Consider the following 17,175-nt stretch of genomic DNA (forward strand, 5'->3'; position numbering starts at 1 on the left):
CTCTACAACTTATCTAGTTAAAGTTTCTTATACGCTTGAATGCATGACGTCGTGTATTTATGATTAAACTACTAAAGTCTAGCTCTTTGTACATATGGCAAAACAGTAATTTACAATGTTTTGCGTTACGACCTTAAACTAACTAACCGTTCACGTATAGGCAACGGTTGAGGCGTTTTGCTACCTGTCCGTAAGTTCCACTCGGAAGTTAGTGAAGTTCGGCCTACGTTAATTGGGCAGCTAGATCCTATCGCATCTAAAACCGCTGCTTGGCAGCGATCACCTTATTGGAGAATATGCTCCCCTGACTCAACCGAACTCCTATCGCACCGGATCAGTTTTCAGATTCATTTTTACTGTTTGTTGAATCAGCCCGTCTGTCTGGCAACCGCTAGGGTGTCGTTGACACTGCCCAATCAACATTGCTTTCTCTATATACTTGATTGCACTAAAGGGCAGAATGGTATTATATTAAATGTGGACGTGTATGGAGGCAAACGCCTTCTCGAGGAAACACTAAGCGATTGAAATGAATTTTAGGGTCACATGAGGGCCGGAAAAGTTTAGAGAAGCGTGGGAACTGTGATCGTCGATTTCCTGAAAATAGATTTAGACGAAATTCGCATTAGAGCAGAAGCGATTTTCGTTAACGTTATCGTATGAGCTCTGTTTAGTTCTAATATCAATGTTTTTCATTAGACATCATAGGCTAGCCTCTATTTAAATAGGACAATAGGATGGATTGTGAAGAATTTTACCACGAAGATCTTCTTACGACAACGTATTGAACCACGAAACGCGCTGTTAATCACACTACTATCAATAATCTCTTCCGCATGTTAGTTCTAAGTCAATATAAAGAAAAATTCTGTAGCGTGCAACGCTGTTCTTATGTGAGTGCGTATGGTGCCATCCCAACTCTGTGTTTGACAATGATGCCTAGAACGAATAGTTCTTCCAAAAAAAAAGAGCATTTTAAGGGTAACAAGAAGAATTCCGAGTGGAGGTCTAATTTAATCTATCTATGTGGCTCCGAAGTTCGGCAAGGTTAGACCATCCTTGCCTAAATTGTTGCCATCTAAAAAGCGTAATTCAGAGAAGCAGGACTTGCCCAACACATATATAACAACTAGATCAACAGCTTAATGAGATAAGAGTTAATCTTATTCATGTTTTTATTCGTTTTTTTTTTTTTTTTTTTAATGCTAGTATACTCTATTGTTTTATCGCACTAAGATACCCGATATGATATTTCTTGAGATTCAGTTTCTAGGTAGATATTTACCTTTACGGTTCTCTCGTTAGTCTGGATTACAGAAAATTCCTTAACTCGAAGAATTCGCTTATACTATCAAGACTCAACGGATACGGTACGCTTTTCATTGGCTCCCGTATATATGCCTATAAATACCTGTATAGTTGTTTCTACAGGGGCAATTTATTCAGAAAATAGCTGAAACGGGTTTCCGCTGCAGCTGAATGGTCTTCATGCTAATACTTCTTAAGGTGTGCATTACTTATCCATAGCCTTACATTCGCTTACAACTCAACAGAAGGTGTTTAACACTGAGACACCATTTCCTATCCTTCTATATTAGATACCTAAACCTAACGAGAGGTGCGAGTATTACTGTTGCATGCGCATTCACCACCTGTTGCCATCCTGAGAACTGTCTTTACTTCGGTTCTTTTTCAATTTTTACTAGGATCCATTCTCCCGTTGCTCTAATAGCTGTCGGGGCAAAGACCCCGGTCTGTTGTTGTTTGCTATATATATATATAACACGTCACGAAACACAATACACAGGTTCGCGTCGGACTCACGTCGGGCTTTAACAGAACGTCGCGCTTTAATCAAAATGTTCTAAAATTCGTGTAGGATCTTATTATAATATCTCAGCCTTGACAGAGCGCCCGAAAGATAATAGCAAAGCAACAAATGAGAAATTCCAGCGTCACAGATTTCATAATTGGGCGACCGGACCTACGCTAAAGAGAAAAACAGACGGCACGGCATGATTATTCCGGAAACTTGTGAGTTTAACACTTAGAGTTTTATGTAGAGTATATTGTTGGATAATGTGCAGAACCTTAAGGTATGAACCGGTGTCAACAACACCGACCGTACAAATTTTTCGCTGCTACAATTTACCTTTTCACAATACGAAGCGAAGCCGTTTTACGATAGTGTGTAGATACGCTTGACGCTTGAATACGACACAAAACTAGGGAGAGACTTATGAATTTGCGAATCTGAAACTAAGTTTAGATCAAGGTGTGCCCGGGCGACACGTTTGTTGGGGACTTTATGGTGCAGGAGAACACCTCTGGCCCAGTAATTAGCACAGGAGCACTTCCGTGTTGGAAGCACCATCAGAGGCCATAAATTGTCAGGCGAAACGAGGTGCTGACCATGCATTCCATTTGATAATAGAACTTGACAAACTTTTGCCGCGGTGTTGTTAACTGATTATTGGTAAAATAACGATAGCGGAGGCCGTGTCGACCGACCATCAGCCGTGTTCTTCTAATGGACCTTGGAAAAGGTTATGAGAAATTCAGTAGTTGTCCTTCTGCTCGTCCAACCTCAGCGCATTTACGGAGAGGCGGCTTTGTTTATTAGATTGGGTACTTATTTTGCTTGACTCAGACGGTCGGATTTTGTAGCACTTCGTAATTTTCGACCAGATCAAGAGGTAAGACCTAATTTACGTTTAAACAACCTTGCTAGACATTAACCACTAAGCATCCTCACAATGGTGATTTCGCTTCGGTCACGAACTTATGTCGGCTCTCATCCCAACAGACAGAAACAGGAAAAATAGTTTTGTCTATAGTTTTCAGGTTTTTCTTAGGAAACTCTTGAAAATCACTCGCATGCATTGAATGGTCGATCTGAAGTCCCTTAGCAAGTTTAAACATTATTTATATGGGTTATTCAGTGAAATGAAAATAGCAGCGTATCGCGAAATTCCAGATTCTCCACCCTTGAAGAAAACATAAAATGCGCAAATACTCCATAAGCATCCCTACAATGTAAATTATGCATTGTAGAATAGAAAATGAAAAGCAGTTACTACACTACCACGATAAGCGTCGCTATGTTTCTATGCCCAAGTGAGCGTCTTGATATAATAGCTATGAATGTATGAACGGCAAAGATACATACTATCGGAGTGGCACGTTCCAAAGTCTGCACAATTCTTGCAGGTTTAGGGCTCAAGCAGAAAAAAATTACGCATGTATACATAGCGTGCGATATCGTTGAGCTCGTAAAACCAGGGTTGATACGGGGACGGCCGTCTTATCGGAAGAGACCTCAAAATGACGCCAACAAAAACAGAACCTAGTGTACTTGCATCATTTTTTTTTTTATAACAAAATGTATTACTATTAAATTTTACTTACATTCTACGATATAAGATGAGCATCATTGGCTTCATTCATGCTACGTCATATTTGCTTTGCTTAGTCTTTGGCAACTTTTCCGCCCAATTTCTTTAATAGCGGCGAAAAGTGCTATCCAGCGTCTATGATAAAACATTTGTTTTTTAAGTACTACAATAAAGAAAGGTCGAACAGAGCTATGCCACATGATATGAGGGGGCGTTGGAGGTTACTCTACCTGGAGGTCAGATTTACGGGCGATCTCCTACTGTATTAGCTACGAAGAGGGAGAGAAGTTGTCGTGCTAAAACTACATGTCTTCCAAATTTGTTTAATAATTAAAAGTTTAAGATAGCTTACGATCATCTCCAAGCAGCGAACAGAGTTTAGAATATGAAGAAAAAAAACGGCTAATGATGCTTTCAGTGTACGTACCGCACCGGAAAGTGCTTTTTTTTTTTTTTTTTTAAAGTACGTAAAAATATAGTGGACAAACTTAAAGAAACTATCCGCGTCGCCATTTGAGAAACAGGGCCAGACGTATGCAAGGAAGTGGCCAAAATGTAGGTGAAACAAATAATTACTGTGATTTACCGATTACTGTGAAGAAAGCCAAGGGAAGTTGTTCTATTCAAATAAAATTTTACAGTCTTCGTTCTATTCAAGTATATAGAATAAATTAAATAGCTCGACAACGAAGAAAGCTTTGTGAAATACGTTCAGATGTTTTTATCAGCGTTATTTTCAAGTTGCTCTCGACCAGATGACCGTCTCTGTCTTGAAACTACGCTACTATCCAAGGCTTTGTCAAGGTATCAACATGAGAAATGCACTCTGAAATTACGTTTAATCTGTTGTTTAGAGATAGGGTTCCTCAGACCCGCTACCCTTCTAGACTCCTGTCGCCATTGAGTTGTTACGGCACTGTGCATAATGTTTTACCGTTGCGACAATGTGACAAAATTGTATAGATCACCTGACGCAAACAAGCCCTGACTTGTTGTTTTATTTTTACATATATATCAGCTAGTCATAGATAAGGCATTCGATGGGAAAGATAGGCGATATGTTTTCGGTTTTAATCACTCACACAGCAAAGCTTTATATTGTTAAACGAAGCTCAAACGGCTTAGTTGTGTTTACCGCGTATTCGAAAAGCGGCTTCTAGAAAAAAGTTTCCGCCTTAACACATTGCCGCTTCAACGCCCCCTAGGTTTTTCAGTTTGCTCCACGCTGTCAGACAAACAAATCGATTAACACAAAAAACGAGATTTTAGTATTTTTCAGTACACATCATATAGTAAACAAGTCAGCGGTTTAAATTAATGAGTAAAACAGTATCGACCATACATAGCAGAAAAATCTAGTTTTTTTTTTTTTTTTTTGTTATTCCGTTCAATACGTTATGCTGACGGCCCTACTGATTATGATTGCTTTCTAGATCTATTACTTCATTCTGCTTCAGTAAAGGCTATAAGCTGATGAAGATATTGAGGGCACCTTTCGGTATACCGTGGAATTTTCAATCGCGCCGTATTAATACACAATGCAACATGTAACGCTTAAATGTAATATTTCATATTTTTTAATAAAACGGGTAGCACCAGCTAGACACACACAATTATAGTGATTTGTTTTAATAAAGAAGAAAAGAAAAACATTATGTAAATAGTTCTGGGAGGACAATTTTCTTCGTCTAATCTAATCCGATCCACTATACATACATAAGCCCTTTTCTTTTCAATTTTTATCTCAACTGATGCATCTACCTTTGAACGATGAAAATATAGCGTTTACCTAACGATTTTCCTAAATAAAAGCCTTAACGAGATAGTTAAACCTGATCCCTGTGACATGGCTAGTTAGTGACGATGCTGTTAAAATTTCAGTGTAAGACCGTTTCTTTCCTTGCCTCGTTTTTTGACCGTAGGGATTTTATGCGATCCGGAATTCAGCACTGACGGCGTCGATCGGATGATGGCTGTCAACTTTGTCGGTCATTTCCAGCTGACTCGTTTATTGTTGCCGAAGATGCGCGCTTCGGAACATGGCCTCGGCCGGGTCGTAAACATCACGTGTGGTCGCTTTGCGGAGGGTGATCTTCATCTGCTATTTGATATGCAACGAATGGAACTTAAATCTGGTAAAAATGGAACTCTATTTTCGCCTGGCTTTTTCTCTCAACATAGTACCTATGTATACTTACTGAGTGTCGAGTAGACAAAACGTTTCCCAGCCCGTTGCCAGTTCAAACGAAGCGTAATTTTAATTTAAATACCCGTATTTAAAGAAATAACTTCCGTTACCGTTCAATAGACGAGTGCGCCATGTTCAATGTCTAGTCGAATAGTAAAAATAACCTCATGTATATTTGACGAAGCATGGTAGATGATGAAGCCCGTTCCTAGATGAAGATGCGAAACAAAGCTTCTACAGTGAGTAATTCATTAGATATTATAGTTGTAATCCGTGCAAAGGCAGACTACGTGGCGTGAGGTGTATTTACGGTTGAGGTCACCTAAGCGACGCGATATAATACTGACATAACAATCATTACCCAAACACTTGAAATAAAGCCCAATGATCGGCTGTAGACCTCTTTGCAACTGGTCGGTATTTGCGCGATCTCAAACGATGGTTAAGGAATACGTTAATTATCGTGGATAGATTCCAATCAAGACGTATCAAAAACAGCAGTGAATTAGGCAAAAAAAAAAAAAACCCTAATTAAAACGTGTATAGAAATTTTGATACTCGAGATTTGCGCATTACCGTAAGCGTTTAAACGCGCGACGTCGCGTCATTCGTGAAAATTTTGTTACTTTATTTATGAAATCAAGTTAACTTACAGGGTCGCAGATATCTATATTTCGACTTTTACGCCCGGTAGCGTCGTTAGGGCTCCCAGTACGAAACGAAGTTCATCTATGCCCTATGGGTTCGAACCTAGACCACAACGTGTCCCGAAGATTAGGAAGCCCCTTACAAAAATTGTACTTATTTCATTATCACGATATTCGATTTTTGAAGTGCAACAGAAATAGTGAGGGCTCTATTAATAGACTGACGGGCCGTAGTCGAACGGTGAAGTCGGTGTCCGTATGCAACTGATTGCAGGACAACGGGATTGCGTCGAGTGTAGTGTAGTGTCGACGTAAAACTCATGCTCGTGCTAACATGGCAAAATTTCCAGGTTAAAAAACGTAACTAGACAATTATGTTGATACGATAACATAGGTGAAAATACTAGGCGAAAATATAGAATCTATATAACCGTATATAGCGGGACTGCTCTTACGTAGGCGAACGATCTGCTCAGGTACTTGTTCGGGTCGTAACGGACGCCATTCGGATGACTTGCATTTTCATAGTCGGTTTACGTGTTGCTTTTTGTTCACAGCTGCTCTATGATTTAAATAGATGCTCAACAATATAACATTGTATACAATTCACTAACGATAATAATAATGATAAGTAGAATTGACCTGGCTGTATAACTCCGACTGGTGTGCTTTTGTGTGATTTGTACACCTGTACATAGACCTCGTTTATAAATTTGTACAATGTGGTGACATGGCACCTACGTAGATGCTGCTATCGTCACCATGTTGCTAAACGATTGATTGCCGTTCACTAGCGCTAGAAATGTAGACGTCCATGTTAAACGAAATTAGCGTTTAATCAGGAGAACTAACAAGGACAAAGATGCCTACTATGTTATCCCCAATTTCTGCAAACACACTTTTAGCAAATTTCGTACGAAATGCGTTTAAAAAGGGCGATTTTAAAAGCAGGCCACAGCCGCTGAGAAGCATGTGTGTTTGCTCAACTTGGAAACATGTAGTGGTCTGGGTTCGAGTTTGGGAACTCACTTAGTTTCCAGCGGAAAGGGGCCAACCACTTAAGTAACGGCTCAAGTACCAGACCTAAAACACGCAAACTAATACCGTCAGCGCTAATGTAGATATTAGACACAAACGATAAGATTGATACTAACACAAGATTATATCGACTTGTGTGTGCACTTTGGGGTTAGTATCGGATACTCTGGGGTTCTAAATTTCCTGCATTACTCCTACCCTATCGTGGTATACAACAGCGATTCAACGGCAGATCGTCGTTTTTTCCAAGCTTCAATTTTATCCTGCACCCCTTAAGCGTTAAGCTTAATATAAATGATAGTGGTAGGTCACATCAGCTCAGATCTGAAAAAGTATCGACAGAGAATCAGCTTCTAAGATCTGCACAGTACATGCCATATAACGCTCAAGTATAACTTCTAATGTATATAATGTGGCTAACGAAACGTAAAACACGCTAGTATAGCACAAGTAAAAGCTTTTTTTAAAATGATATTATACCTCCGTAAGTGCTAGTCTTTCTAGGAGAACAATGAGTACAAAATTCGTATTTTAGACTATTGTTGTTTTGCCAGTTACTCGCGGCTATCCAGAGCGACAATTTTAAGCTTATTCTATCTGTTTTAGTATTTGTCACGGAAAGCATCCGAAAAATCAATATAGAGATCGATTAAAACTACCCTTATATTCTAAAACAATCACGATTCTGACGACACCTATACAAGGGGATGGCTTTTAGCATGTAAATTGATAAGTTGGTTTGCGGTGAGGTTTTTTCTTCTATTTGGAATAACAATTTTTAGTTTTATTCAGCGCTTTGATTTAAAATATCCTGGTTTTGCACAGCAGTGTTTTTTAAATTGGCTTGCTTTTGAGAACACTACCTTTGAACATCGGCTAAGTTAGTTTCAAACAACTTCATTATTCGGTGCCTAGCTAAAGCGAACTCATTTTTGTGTCCTATATTTCATTATACGTGATCTAGAATTTCGGCTTTCTAAGCTGTCGAGTGGCCAGCCTACAGTTGCATCTTCACGATCTTCACGAGGACGAGTGCCCGGCCCCTAATTTGATATCGGAGGACTCCGCATATGCTGTATCACGCTAAGATGCTACGTATATTTCTCCAGACTTCTGAAGGCACTTTGAACCATCTCTGACACCTCTAATTCTGCCACAATCAATAAATTTTATTAATATTGCTCCCGGTATGGGCTCCAATATAATGCAATACAACGGTGACAGAACTGTATGACGTTTAACTTTCATTGAGTGCAACTCTATCATTTGATCGAGTCAAGTCAGTAAGTGGTCAGCCAGTTGTACAAAATCAATAGCTATAATACACGCTAGGGAGATGAAGCTCGAAATGCGTATACAAATGAACTCGTATACAGGATACGGGAGAAAAGACTGCTTCTGCTAGAAATCTTTTTCCAATATCTTAAAAAGATTTTCTAGTAACGGCCCTGTGCTCGTTCGTGGAGCAATAGGTCGGTCGATCTTTTGTATTTGCTACATCAACGAACATTTTCTAAAAAAAATTGGCTTGATAACTTTGGTTTCGCTCAGTGCTTTTGCTATGAATTTGTTTCAGGTGACCTCTATGGTTCGAGTTTACCGTTTCGCCGTTAGGCGTTTCATCAGACGGCTGCTTCAGGTGACTTGGATTTCATATGATACTACAGAGGCCTATGTTAGGCCAGACTGACAAAGGGAGCCCTTATCGTTGTCGCATCAAGGCAGAACCTATAATATATTGCTATTTCCCACTCTTTCCTTTATGTGGCACCTATAGTAGCTCGAAGAAGAAATCAATGCCGACGTACACTAAATTATTGACGTATTTTATCTTTCTCCGCAAATCAAGCACTTATCGCTCGACTCAGCGATAACTTCTCTTCAAAGCTTTATGACTTCCGTTATGTCGAACGAAATAGTTGTAACCTTGACCGACACGATTATAGAACGGCAAAGTCACTTGGCAGGAGTTTTTTTGGCGAAACAAATTGTGGGTTCCTAACAAGCATGTTGTAGGTGATCCTTTCGGAAAGTTCGAGTTGCCTACCATGTGGGCGCACGCCGTGAGATTCCGCTGTTATACCCAGTGACACGTGATCTTTCAACGTCAACTAGCATACTCTTTGTGACGAAGCCTCTCGTATTTGTCTCGATTTCCGTTAACAGCCGTGCCAAGGATAACGGTCGTTGAGGTTCCAGTTCCACAAGCCAAATCTGGCAGATGATGACTAAATCGATATTGGACTGATGAAAATAAACCTGTAATAGGCACGAATTAGTTAGTCGTGCATGTCCAGAATCTATTTTCTTTCAATTCTGAGCTCTTCACGTATCCGCTACGCAAAAACAACATCAATCTAGTACGTTTGCAACAAGCGTCACCTCCTTGTTCTCAGAACAATGACGGAGTATTAAAAATAGTTTTCTAATATTGTTATGAGTGTTCTGCAGTTACCCGATCGATCTCCAAAAGTATACTGTTATCTTTAAGTGAACGTAACTTGCTTTTGACTATGGTTCTAAACTGGCGAGACTTCTGTCATTTCGACCCTGTCAAAGATTTGGAGTCCAGGTGACCCTGATGGTAGCATTTTTGTTTACTAAACTTAAGAAACACATACTGATCTAGGTTTGAATCCGAGCCTGGACACACATCATTTCGTGCTTGAAGCCAGCCGCGTGGTAGAACGCCTAATGGCGGCACAGGACGTATAACTCGAAAGACCTTAGTTGAGGCCAAATAACAATTCCAGGGATAGCACACCACTATAGTCTTAATACCTATTTGAAGTTCGATTTTAACACATAATTTTATGAAACATTACAAATTAACCTTATTTGGCATAAAAGTCATCGTAAAACGGCTGCTTTATAGATGTGAATCTTTTGAATCTATCCGTTTTTCCGTATATTTGTACCGTGGCCGCGTGGAAAGGCCTGACAGAATGAAGTACCACGTGAATAACATGATACGATGTGATGGGGCCAGCATTCGCAAGCTGAACAAACTTTGACAGCTACTCTCACAGGATTTCCACCAGTACTCGTTTATACCAAACCTGCTTTATGTTACGTGAAATCTACTTCGTATGCTATCTCCATACTATGTATGTTCTAAGTTGCAAAAGATAAATCGTGACAGGCTAGCGGCGGAGGTATTTGCAGCGGGTGCACCTTGCATGCCCATGACATCACCTACAATAAGTAGACGAAATAAAGGGAGAATCCTCGTAGCAAATAAGCATTAAAAGAGAAAGAGGGCTTTTTTTACATGTATACACACTTAGAAGAATACTGAACAACTAGCCTTACCCAAATAGCACTTCGCATCCATATCCGGACACGTAAAGGCATCAACGAAGGTGATGGGAGCTTCTTCGCGGGTATTATTTGCGCTATCGCCAAGCATATGCTAAAGGGAACGCAAAACCTTTACGCGCACACGAGTATTATAGTGTGGCGAGTTTGTTCCCTTTGTTGCTGTTGTTGAATATTGTCGCTGTTCTTGTCAGTGTTGTTGCAGCGGACGTTGGCGAATACCTCGATGCACTTAGGCAGAAGCAAATGGCCCTTACACATGCTAGCACCCTATGTCGTACAATATGGAGAAGAAAGAGGGCGAAAAGGCCATCTTAACCCGTTCCGGCGCTGCCGCCTCACGTCTGCTGCAAAATAGTAAGGCGCCAATAACGTATGTCTTTCTAAGGCCGCAAACCGGTATACTCAGATTGGAAGAAGTGGCAAAATATGGGGTTTCCTGGCAAAAAGAACGCTACAAGCAGAATAGAACACAGTGTTCCATGTACATACGGGGGCATCAGAAAAAGCCCTGCTGGCCCCGCCGATAGATGGTAAAAAATAACAAACGTACAAAGAGAAGGAGGAAAGATAAAGCGAAACCATGTGTCTGGCTTCCTGCGTCAAGTACACCAGCAGTGTTTTCCAATAGATACCCCAGGACGCTTACCTCCCTTTGGAAAGAAGTCGTTGTGGCTTCTATGAAACGTCGAAAGACAGAACTGAACAGCTACAGTTTGACCGATAGTTTCTAGTTATTCGTTAATTGAAAGTAAGAAACAGACGATATTAGCCTTTGAGCAGGCGGAAACAAGGTCATCTGTACGAGATGAGCCCCACATTTGGCCTATATGAAAAGGGCTTTGCTCTAGAGATGCTCGCATGTAAATATATTAATCAGACCCTCTTAGAAATAGCTATGAAAATAGGTTAGATACACAGTATAGCCTATCAGACCAACTGTAAGCACGTAATGAACTTCGACTACTGTGCTTTAGAATGATACGAGCAAACCGTAACATTTTCGCCGCGTCACAAAAACGATACGCAAGCTAGTTAAAAAAAGAAACTCGCAAGGATCGAGGCGCTCGAGATTGGGCGCGAAACGTACGTTCCGCTTTTTTCCACATTCAATTATATGAAGGCTATGCACATACTGATCGACTTCATGATTTCAGGAACTTCGTATAAAATCCGCGACTGGTATTACGCTTCGAAGCTTGGTCTTTACCTCATGAGCCGCGAACTATGCCGCAGGTATAAATCTAATGAGTTGTGCTCAATCTGCGTAGATCCAGGTAAGTTTGAAAAGAAGATAGAGAAGGAAAATTATATTTAGTATTGACTGCTTTCAAATCTGTTGTGACATTATAGTCTAAAAACGTATTTCCATATATTGAAGCCTTCTAGTTAAAAGTACAAAATTACATCCCGAGTTCAAGCCGTTACGTACCTAAGACTGACAGCAAATATTACATACATACCCAAGGTCTTAAGAGTTATGTAAGCCATATTGTTTCTCATTCATCAGTTCTTTGAAAACACATCTTTCCTAACTATACTTAGAAAACGAAAAAAGCCCTACAGGTAATTGAATTGAAGTTATCAAATCAAAGTCTACTCCTTTTTATCCATTTAGAATTAGACACAGTCAATATTGTGTCGTTCTATCTAAGACGGGTACTATCTAAGATGTACCAATCAAAGACTATACGCAATCTTCACGGGCTTTAAGTAGGTGGGCGTCAGAAAAAACTTATACATATAAACCGTTTCCATTGCAGAAAGTACGCAAAGGGCAATCCGTCTCTATGTATGTAATTTTTTTAGCAACACATTCTAGTAATTTATACAATGAAACAAGTGAATAAATTAGATAACAAAAAAAAAGCGCGAGTATCAGTCGTTTTCTGCTTCTGTTTTTCTGATCTTGACTTTTTCGTCTTTGATCGTACAAAAAAAGTTTATGTTCTTATATTCTGGAAAGCTACATTTCCCTATAGAATTATTTGACGCTACTTTTTTTTCTTTGTCTAGAATTAATCCTTTCTATTCTTTCGATTATCTAGCCTTCACCAGCCAGCCACCGTAGCTATGCCATACAATGTACGTGTAAAGATCTACGGAGCTCGTAGAAATGGCACTTATCGAACGAATGAGCCTGATCTTTGAAAAAAAAATTAAGGGGGGAACTCATATGAGAAATTGCTACAACAGCAAGAGGGGAAGTGAGGAAAAGTGTTCCATGAAATTTGTTGGCTAAAAGCGAATTTCATGATTAGGTAGATATGTTTTGAAATAGTAACCTAATTGATAAAAACGTTGGCTTTTTTTTTTTTTTATATAAATAGCAGAGCGTATTTGTAAATTAGCATTTGTCTTTAATGAAAGTTGCTTGTGAGAATCATAGTGCTATTTTTCCTCTGACCGTTTCGCCAACGTTAGCCCAGTTGGCGTCGCATCAAAAAAAAAAACGAACGCTTGAGAAGAATCAAACGATCTCGAATATCTTCATTTCTTAAAAAGTATGCAGATATAAGCATTAATTTTTTTGTTATTACATGGTATGTTAATAGATTATAATAATATAGTTAGTAATTTTTATATGGCAGACAGGTGGCTAATATTAGCCCAATAAGCCTCGCACCTAAAAAAATATGCCCTCTCTGCGCAACTACGATCTATTGGGGCTAGTTAAGTTTATGAAGTATGACTAATAGTTTACTCACTCTTGGAATAGTTTCTCTGTCTGTTTAAAGATACTCACATTGTCACCACCCGCTCGAAGTCCCCAGGTAAAGACATGTGTTAGAAAACCTTAGTGATATATGTCAAACTAACAATCTTAAATAGAACGCCATGTAATACCGGATTAAGCTGTTACAATGAAAGTACATAGCTATCATACTTACTCAAGTTTGTCAGACACGAAAAAAAGGTCTTTCACACATGACTCAACAGTTATTCCCGCATAGAAATCCCTTTTCAAATAAAACTATACCTGTAGGGTGCAAAAATATTCGCAAAAATTGTTTTCTTGAAAGCACTTCTTTATAAAGCCTTTTGCTTGTCCTGCGAACTGATTTGTTACGACACGTACACGAAACGGATCCTGCAGGGAACTGCTGACGTGACCATGCAGCATCCATCGCACGTTTTTATAGCAAACGATCATGCCAATTATAAACGTATTGGAAAAAAGAACTTAAAGAGTTATAGCTACTTTTGAAGCTGTAAACAAAAATAGAAAATAAAAATCTTTGCTTCTTCGGTTGTCACTCACAACTTTTAGCTGTTTGTACTGCGGCTGCTCCATTGAGCTCAATGTATGAGCAATTCGCACGAAGGGCTAGTATCACACTTGAGGTAAATTATATTATAGTGAAATCTAGAAGTACGTGTCCAATACTTAACTAACATTATACTCATAGCTTGACGTTTCGGCCAAAGTTGAAATGTAGGAGAATTTCTATCAGAGCTTACGCATATTTGACGTTACAGCTTCTTAAATTTTTTCCCGTGGCCTCTTAGTCGTTCATCACAATGCTGCGATCTAACTCGGCAATATGGTGCCCAGATACCACGCAGTTGGCCACAGGAGAAGGTCTACACGGTATCATTGTAATACATCTTGTTGCAAACATGCTTTGCATAAAGGTACGATTTGATTGTTAACGTTCTTCGCATTATACAGCGGTTAATCCAACAGTATACTTCGGGCAGGTTGGCAAACGAAAACGGAAAATGCCTGTATCCATTCACATTGGTTTTTATTAGGCAAGACTGTCTTTTGTACCTGTTCCCTGCGAAATGCAAGGTTCAGCCGCTGAAAACCGTCTTCCATGGGAAATCCATAAATATTCCATAAAAATTCACTTTGGCAAAGACCTTGAAATAAGGCTAATTGAACACCCCAATGCACCCACATTAATCTCCGGTGTCTCACTAACGTCATTGGTGCTGCATAGCAAATTTCCGTTGGTTGCTTTTCAGAATGACTGCTTTGCCGCTTGCGTACCCGCAGACCCACTTCATAGTCGATACGTTTTTGTCGACTGACGAAACTGAACGAAGCCCAACAGTGGCTTTTCTGCCCCCTTTTTTCTCCCTTCTGTCCCTTAACTGGTTTTCTTGCTAGCAAGTTGCAGTTCCTTACTTCCGTTTTTTGGCCCGTATCAGCGCCGTCGTTGCTTGGGACACTGTGATAGTGCATGCTGCGTTTTTTTCGCTCTCAAATGCCACACAGGGGATACATAACCGGTTGATATTTGAACAAGTCGCTGCCATTCGAGGGTTACCTATGGGGCATGGGTTGGCCGCGTCAAATGTATCTGTAGCGAGATGTTTTCCCATTACCTGTGTCGTTTCTCTACATGCGCTCTACCCCCTATGTAGCAAGGAATTGTCGTCTGCAACATGTGGGGCACGAACGTTAGCAGCGCCAAAAAAAACAGTATCTGTACTGTCATTTTTTAAATAACAACGCTGCGTGCTGATGGGATATGTTCACAGGACAAAACATGGACGGATAGTGGGAATATGCATGCTTTTAGAGTGCAACAATGTGCTCAGTTGGCGCTGGTAAAGTCTTCTTCAGCCTTTTTAAAGTTTACTAGAAGACCCGTAGCCAATACTGCTGTACAGAACAAGTGCGCGAGCGAACCCGGTAGAAGACGTTTTGTGTGATGCTTCTGTTTGCGACTGGGTCTGTAGCGTTCATCTTCTGACTGATCTTCACTGTCTTCGGCCCCTTTCCGTGGCTATGAGGATGGCAAATGACCAAGGATGAGCCGGTGACCTTGATATACACTCTTTTGCGGACAGAACCATTGCGCGTAGAGACAGAAGCTGCCGGGATCGCTGGTATGCATATTATACAATGTCATGCCAAACGAAGCTTTGTTTTTGTCCTGGCCGGTAGCGCTTTTTAGACGAATAAAGGAACGTCGCATCTGTTTATTTATCAAAGCAAAACGTTTTTTGCCTCCCCCCAGAGATTCGCGCATTCGAAATAGGTCCGACGTAACGAGCCATCAAGCGTGTTTCGATATATTTGCTCGCAGTACGAACGGGTTTGAGAACGAAGTTCCATAGTGGTTAGGTGTAATCTGTCCACTTTAGTAGCACATACATTAGTATAGTACTTAGAAACTTCACTGCGGACGCATGGAAGTTGGACACAAAGGTTCAGTGTTCGCTCAAATATTTACCGACTCGACGACACAGCTAGATAAAAACGTCTTCATTAGATTAGAAGTTGTATCTAAAAGGCTTGCGAATAAAACATTTCATACCCATCAGCAATTGAGAGTAATAACTCAATTAATATTACAAGCGCTTCCGTTGCTAGAGAGTATAGTAGAAAGCCTTTCCTAGACTACTTCTAGGGACACCTAGTTCCTATTTCTTCGAACAACGCAGTTTTCCGGTAGGTACCGCGAAATGCGATCATTTTTGTTACAAAATAATATTTTTTGTACCAATGTATCAGTAAGTCTCATATGCTGAATAAAAATATCCGCGAAAAACAATATTGCAAGGCGATTTTTTGTGGCTAGTATTAAACCACGAATAGCATAGAGCATCGGATGCAGCGACGTTTGCTATCAAACTAAAAAATCAACGTGCGTAATTGCATATATATAGTAATCTTAACTTGTTTATATACATATACATATATATATATATATATATATATATATATATATATATGCTGCAACATCTTACATGGCACTCTTAAAGGACTAAAGTCGAAAATAAGAATGCGTCGGTACAGTGGCTAATTGTAACTCGTAACTTATCTCATTGTTAACAGTTACTCAGTCGTACATAATAGGTCCATTGTTAAAATGGATTTTCTGTCGATATAACATAAACATTAGAGGCAAAAAACGCATGGATTGAGAGCGTTTCATGTCATATGACGGCAGAGACTTTGATGCCGGGAAGAGTCGTCACAGGGGAACAGACTCCATTTTGTTCCCTGACCGATCTTTTCACAGTAATTCAAAATGCTGTTTGACGACGACGCCGAAATGCATTAACACTATCTAGCTCGGATTTGATGCATGTATCAGGCACGAAAGAGCACGACCACTACAAATGAAGGAGGCACCTTTTCCATATATAGCAGAGAAGGCATAAGATTTGCCTGAGATGATCTATGCATGTTCAAACTTTACTCATCAGGGCACAATGTTTACCTCTCAAAATAAATATAGCGGATAATTTGCATTCTTTACATATGCCTCAAGGAAAATTACTGCTCTTTGTTTCTTGGGTCTGTTTATGATTAAGGTCTCCGAGTGGGTGCAATGTCCAGTTTCTGAATGGAGGATTTCATTAGCAATTGAGCATCCATTTATTCACTGGTATATAGCAGTTTTTCAAGTATTAAAAAACATTTGAAGATTGAAGCATTTAAATTGCCTATTAACGACAGACGTATGGAACTTAGTATCGGACGGGCTTGTAGATAGGAAACCGTATCAAGTGAAATCTAAACCTAGTGATTCTACAAAGGCCGTTTTAGGAAACCCTATTCTGACAACTCTTTTCATCAAAATATACTTACCCTACACTACAATTCGTATCAAGGAAGTATGCTTCA

The 17,175-nt window shown here is 39.8% G+C and overlaps 1 protein-coding gene across 4 annotated transcripts in view; it reads left to right on the forward strand.

Annotated features, from left to right (window-relative positions):
- The window catches only part of LOC111267627 (retinol dehydrogenase 14), a 71,329-nt gene that overhangs the window by 31,565 nt on the left and 22,589 nt on the right, over positions 1-17,175 (forward strand). For all 4 annotated transcript variants that reach the window (XM_022845954.2, XM_022845956.2, XM_086971378.1 and 1 more), the window contains exons 5-6: positions 5,318-5,530; positions 11,744-11,863. In XM_022845954.2, coding sequence (XP_022701689.1) covers positions 5,318-5,530; positions 11,744-11,863 — 333 coding nt within the window. The remainder of the gene's footprint in view (positions 1-5,317; positions 5,531-11,743; positions 11,864-17,175) is intronic.

The sequence above is a fragment of the Varroa jacobsoni genome, unplaced genomic scaffold, assembly GCF_002532875.2.
Source record: "Varroa jacobsoni isolate VJ856 unplaced genomic scaffold, vjacob_1.0 scaffold_1203, whole genome shotgun sequence".
NCBI classification, from domain to species: Eukaryota; Metazoa; Arthropoda; class Arachnida; order Mesostigmata; family Varroidae; genus Varroa; species Varroa jacobsoni.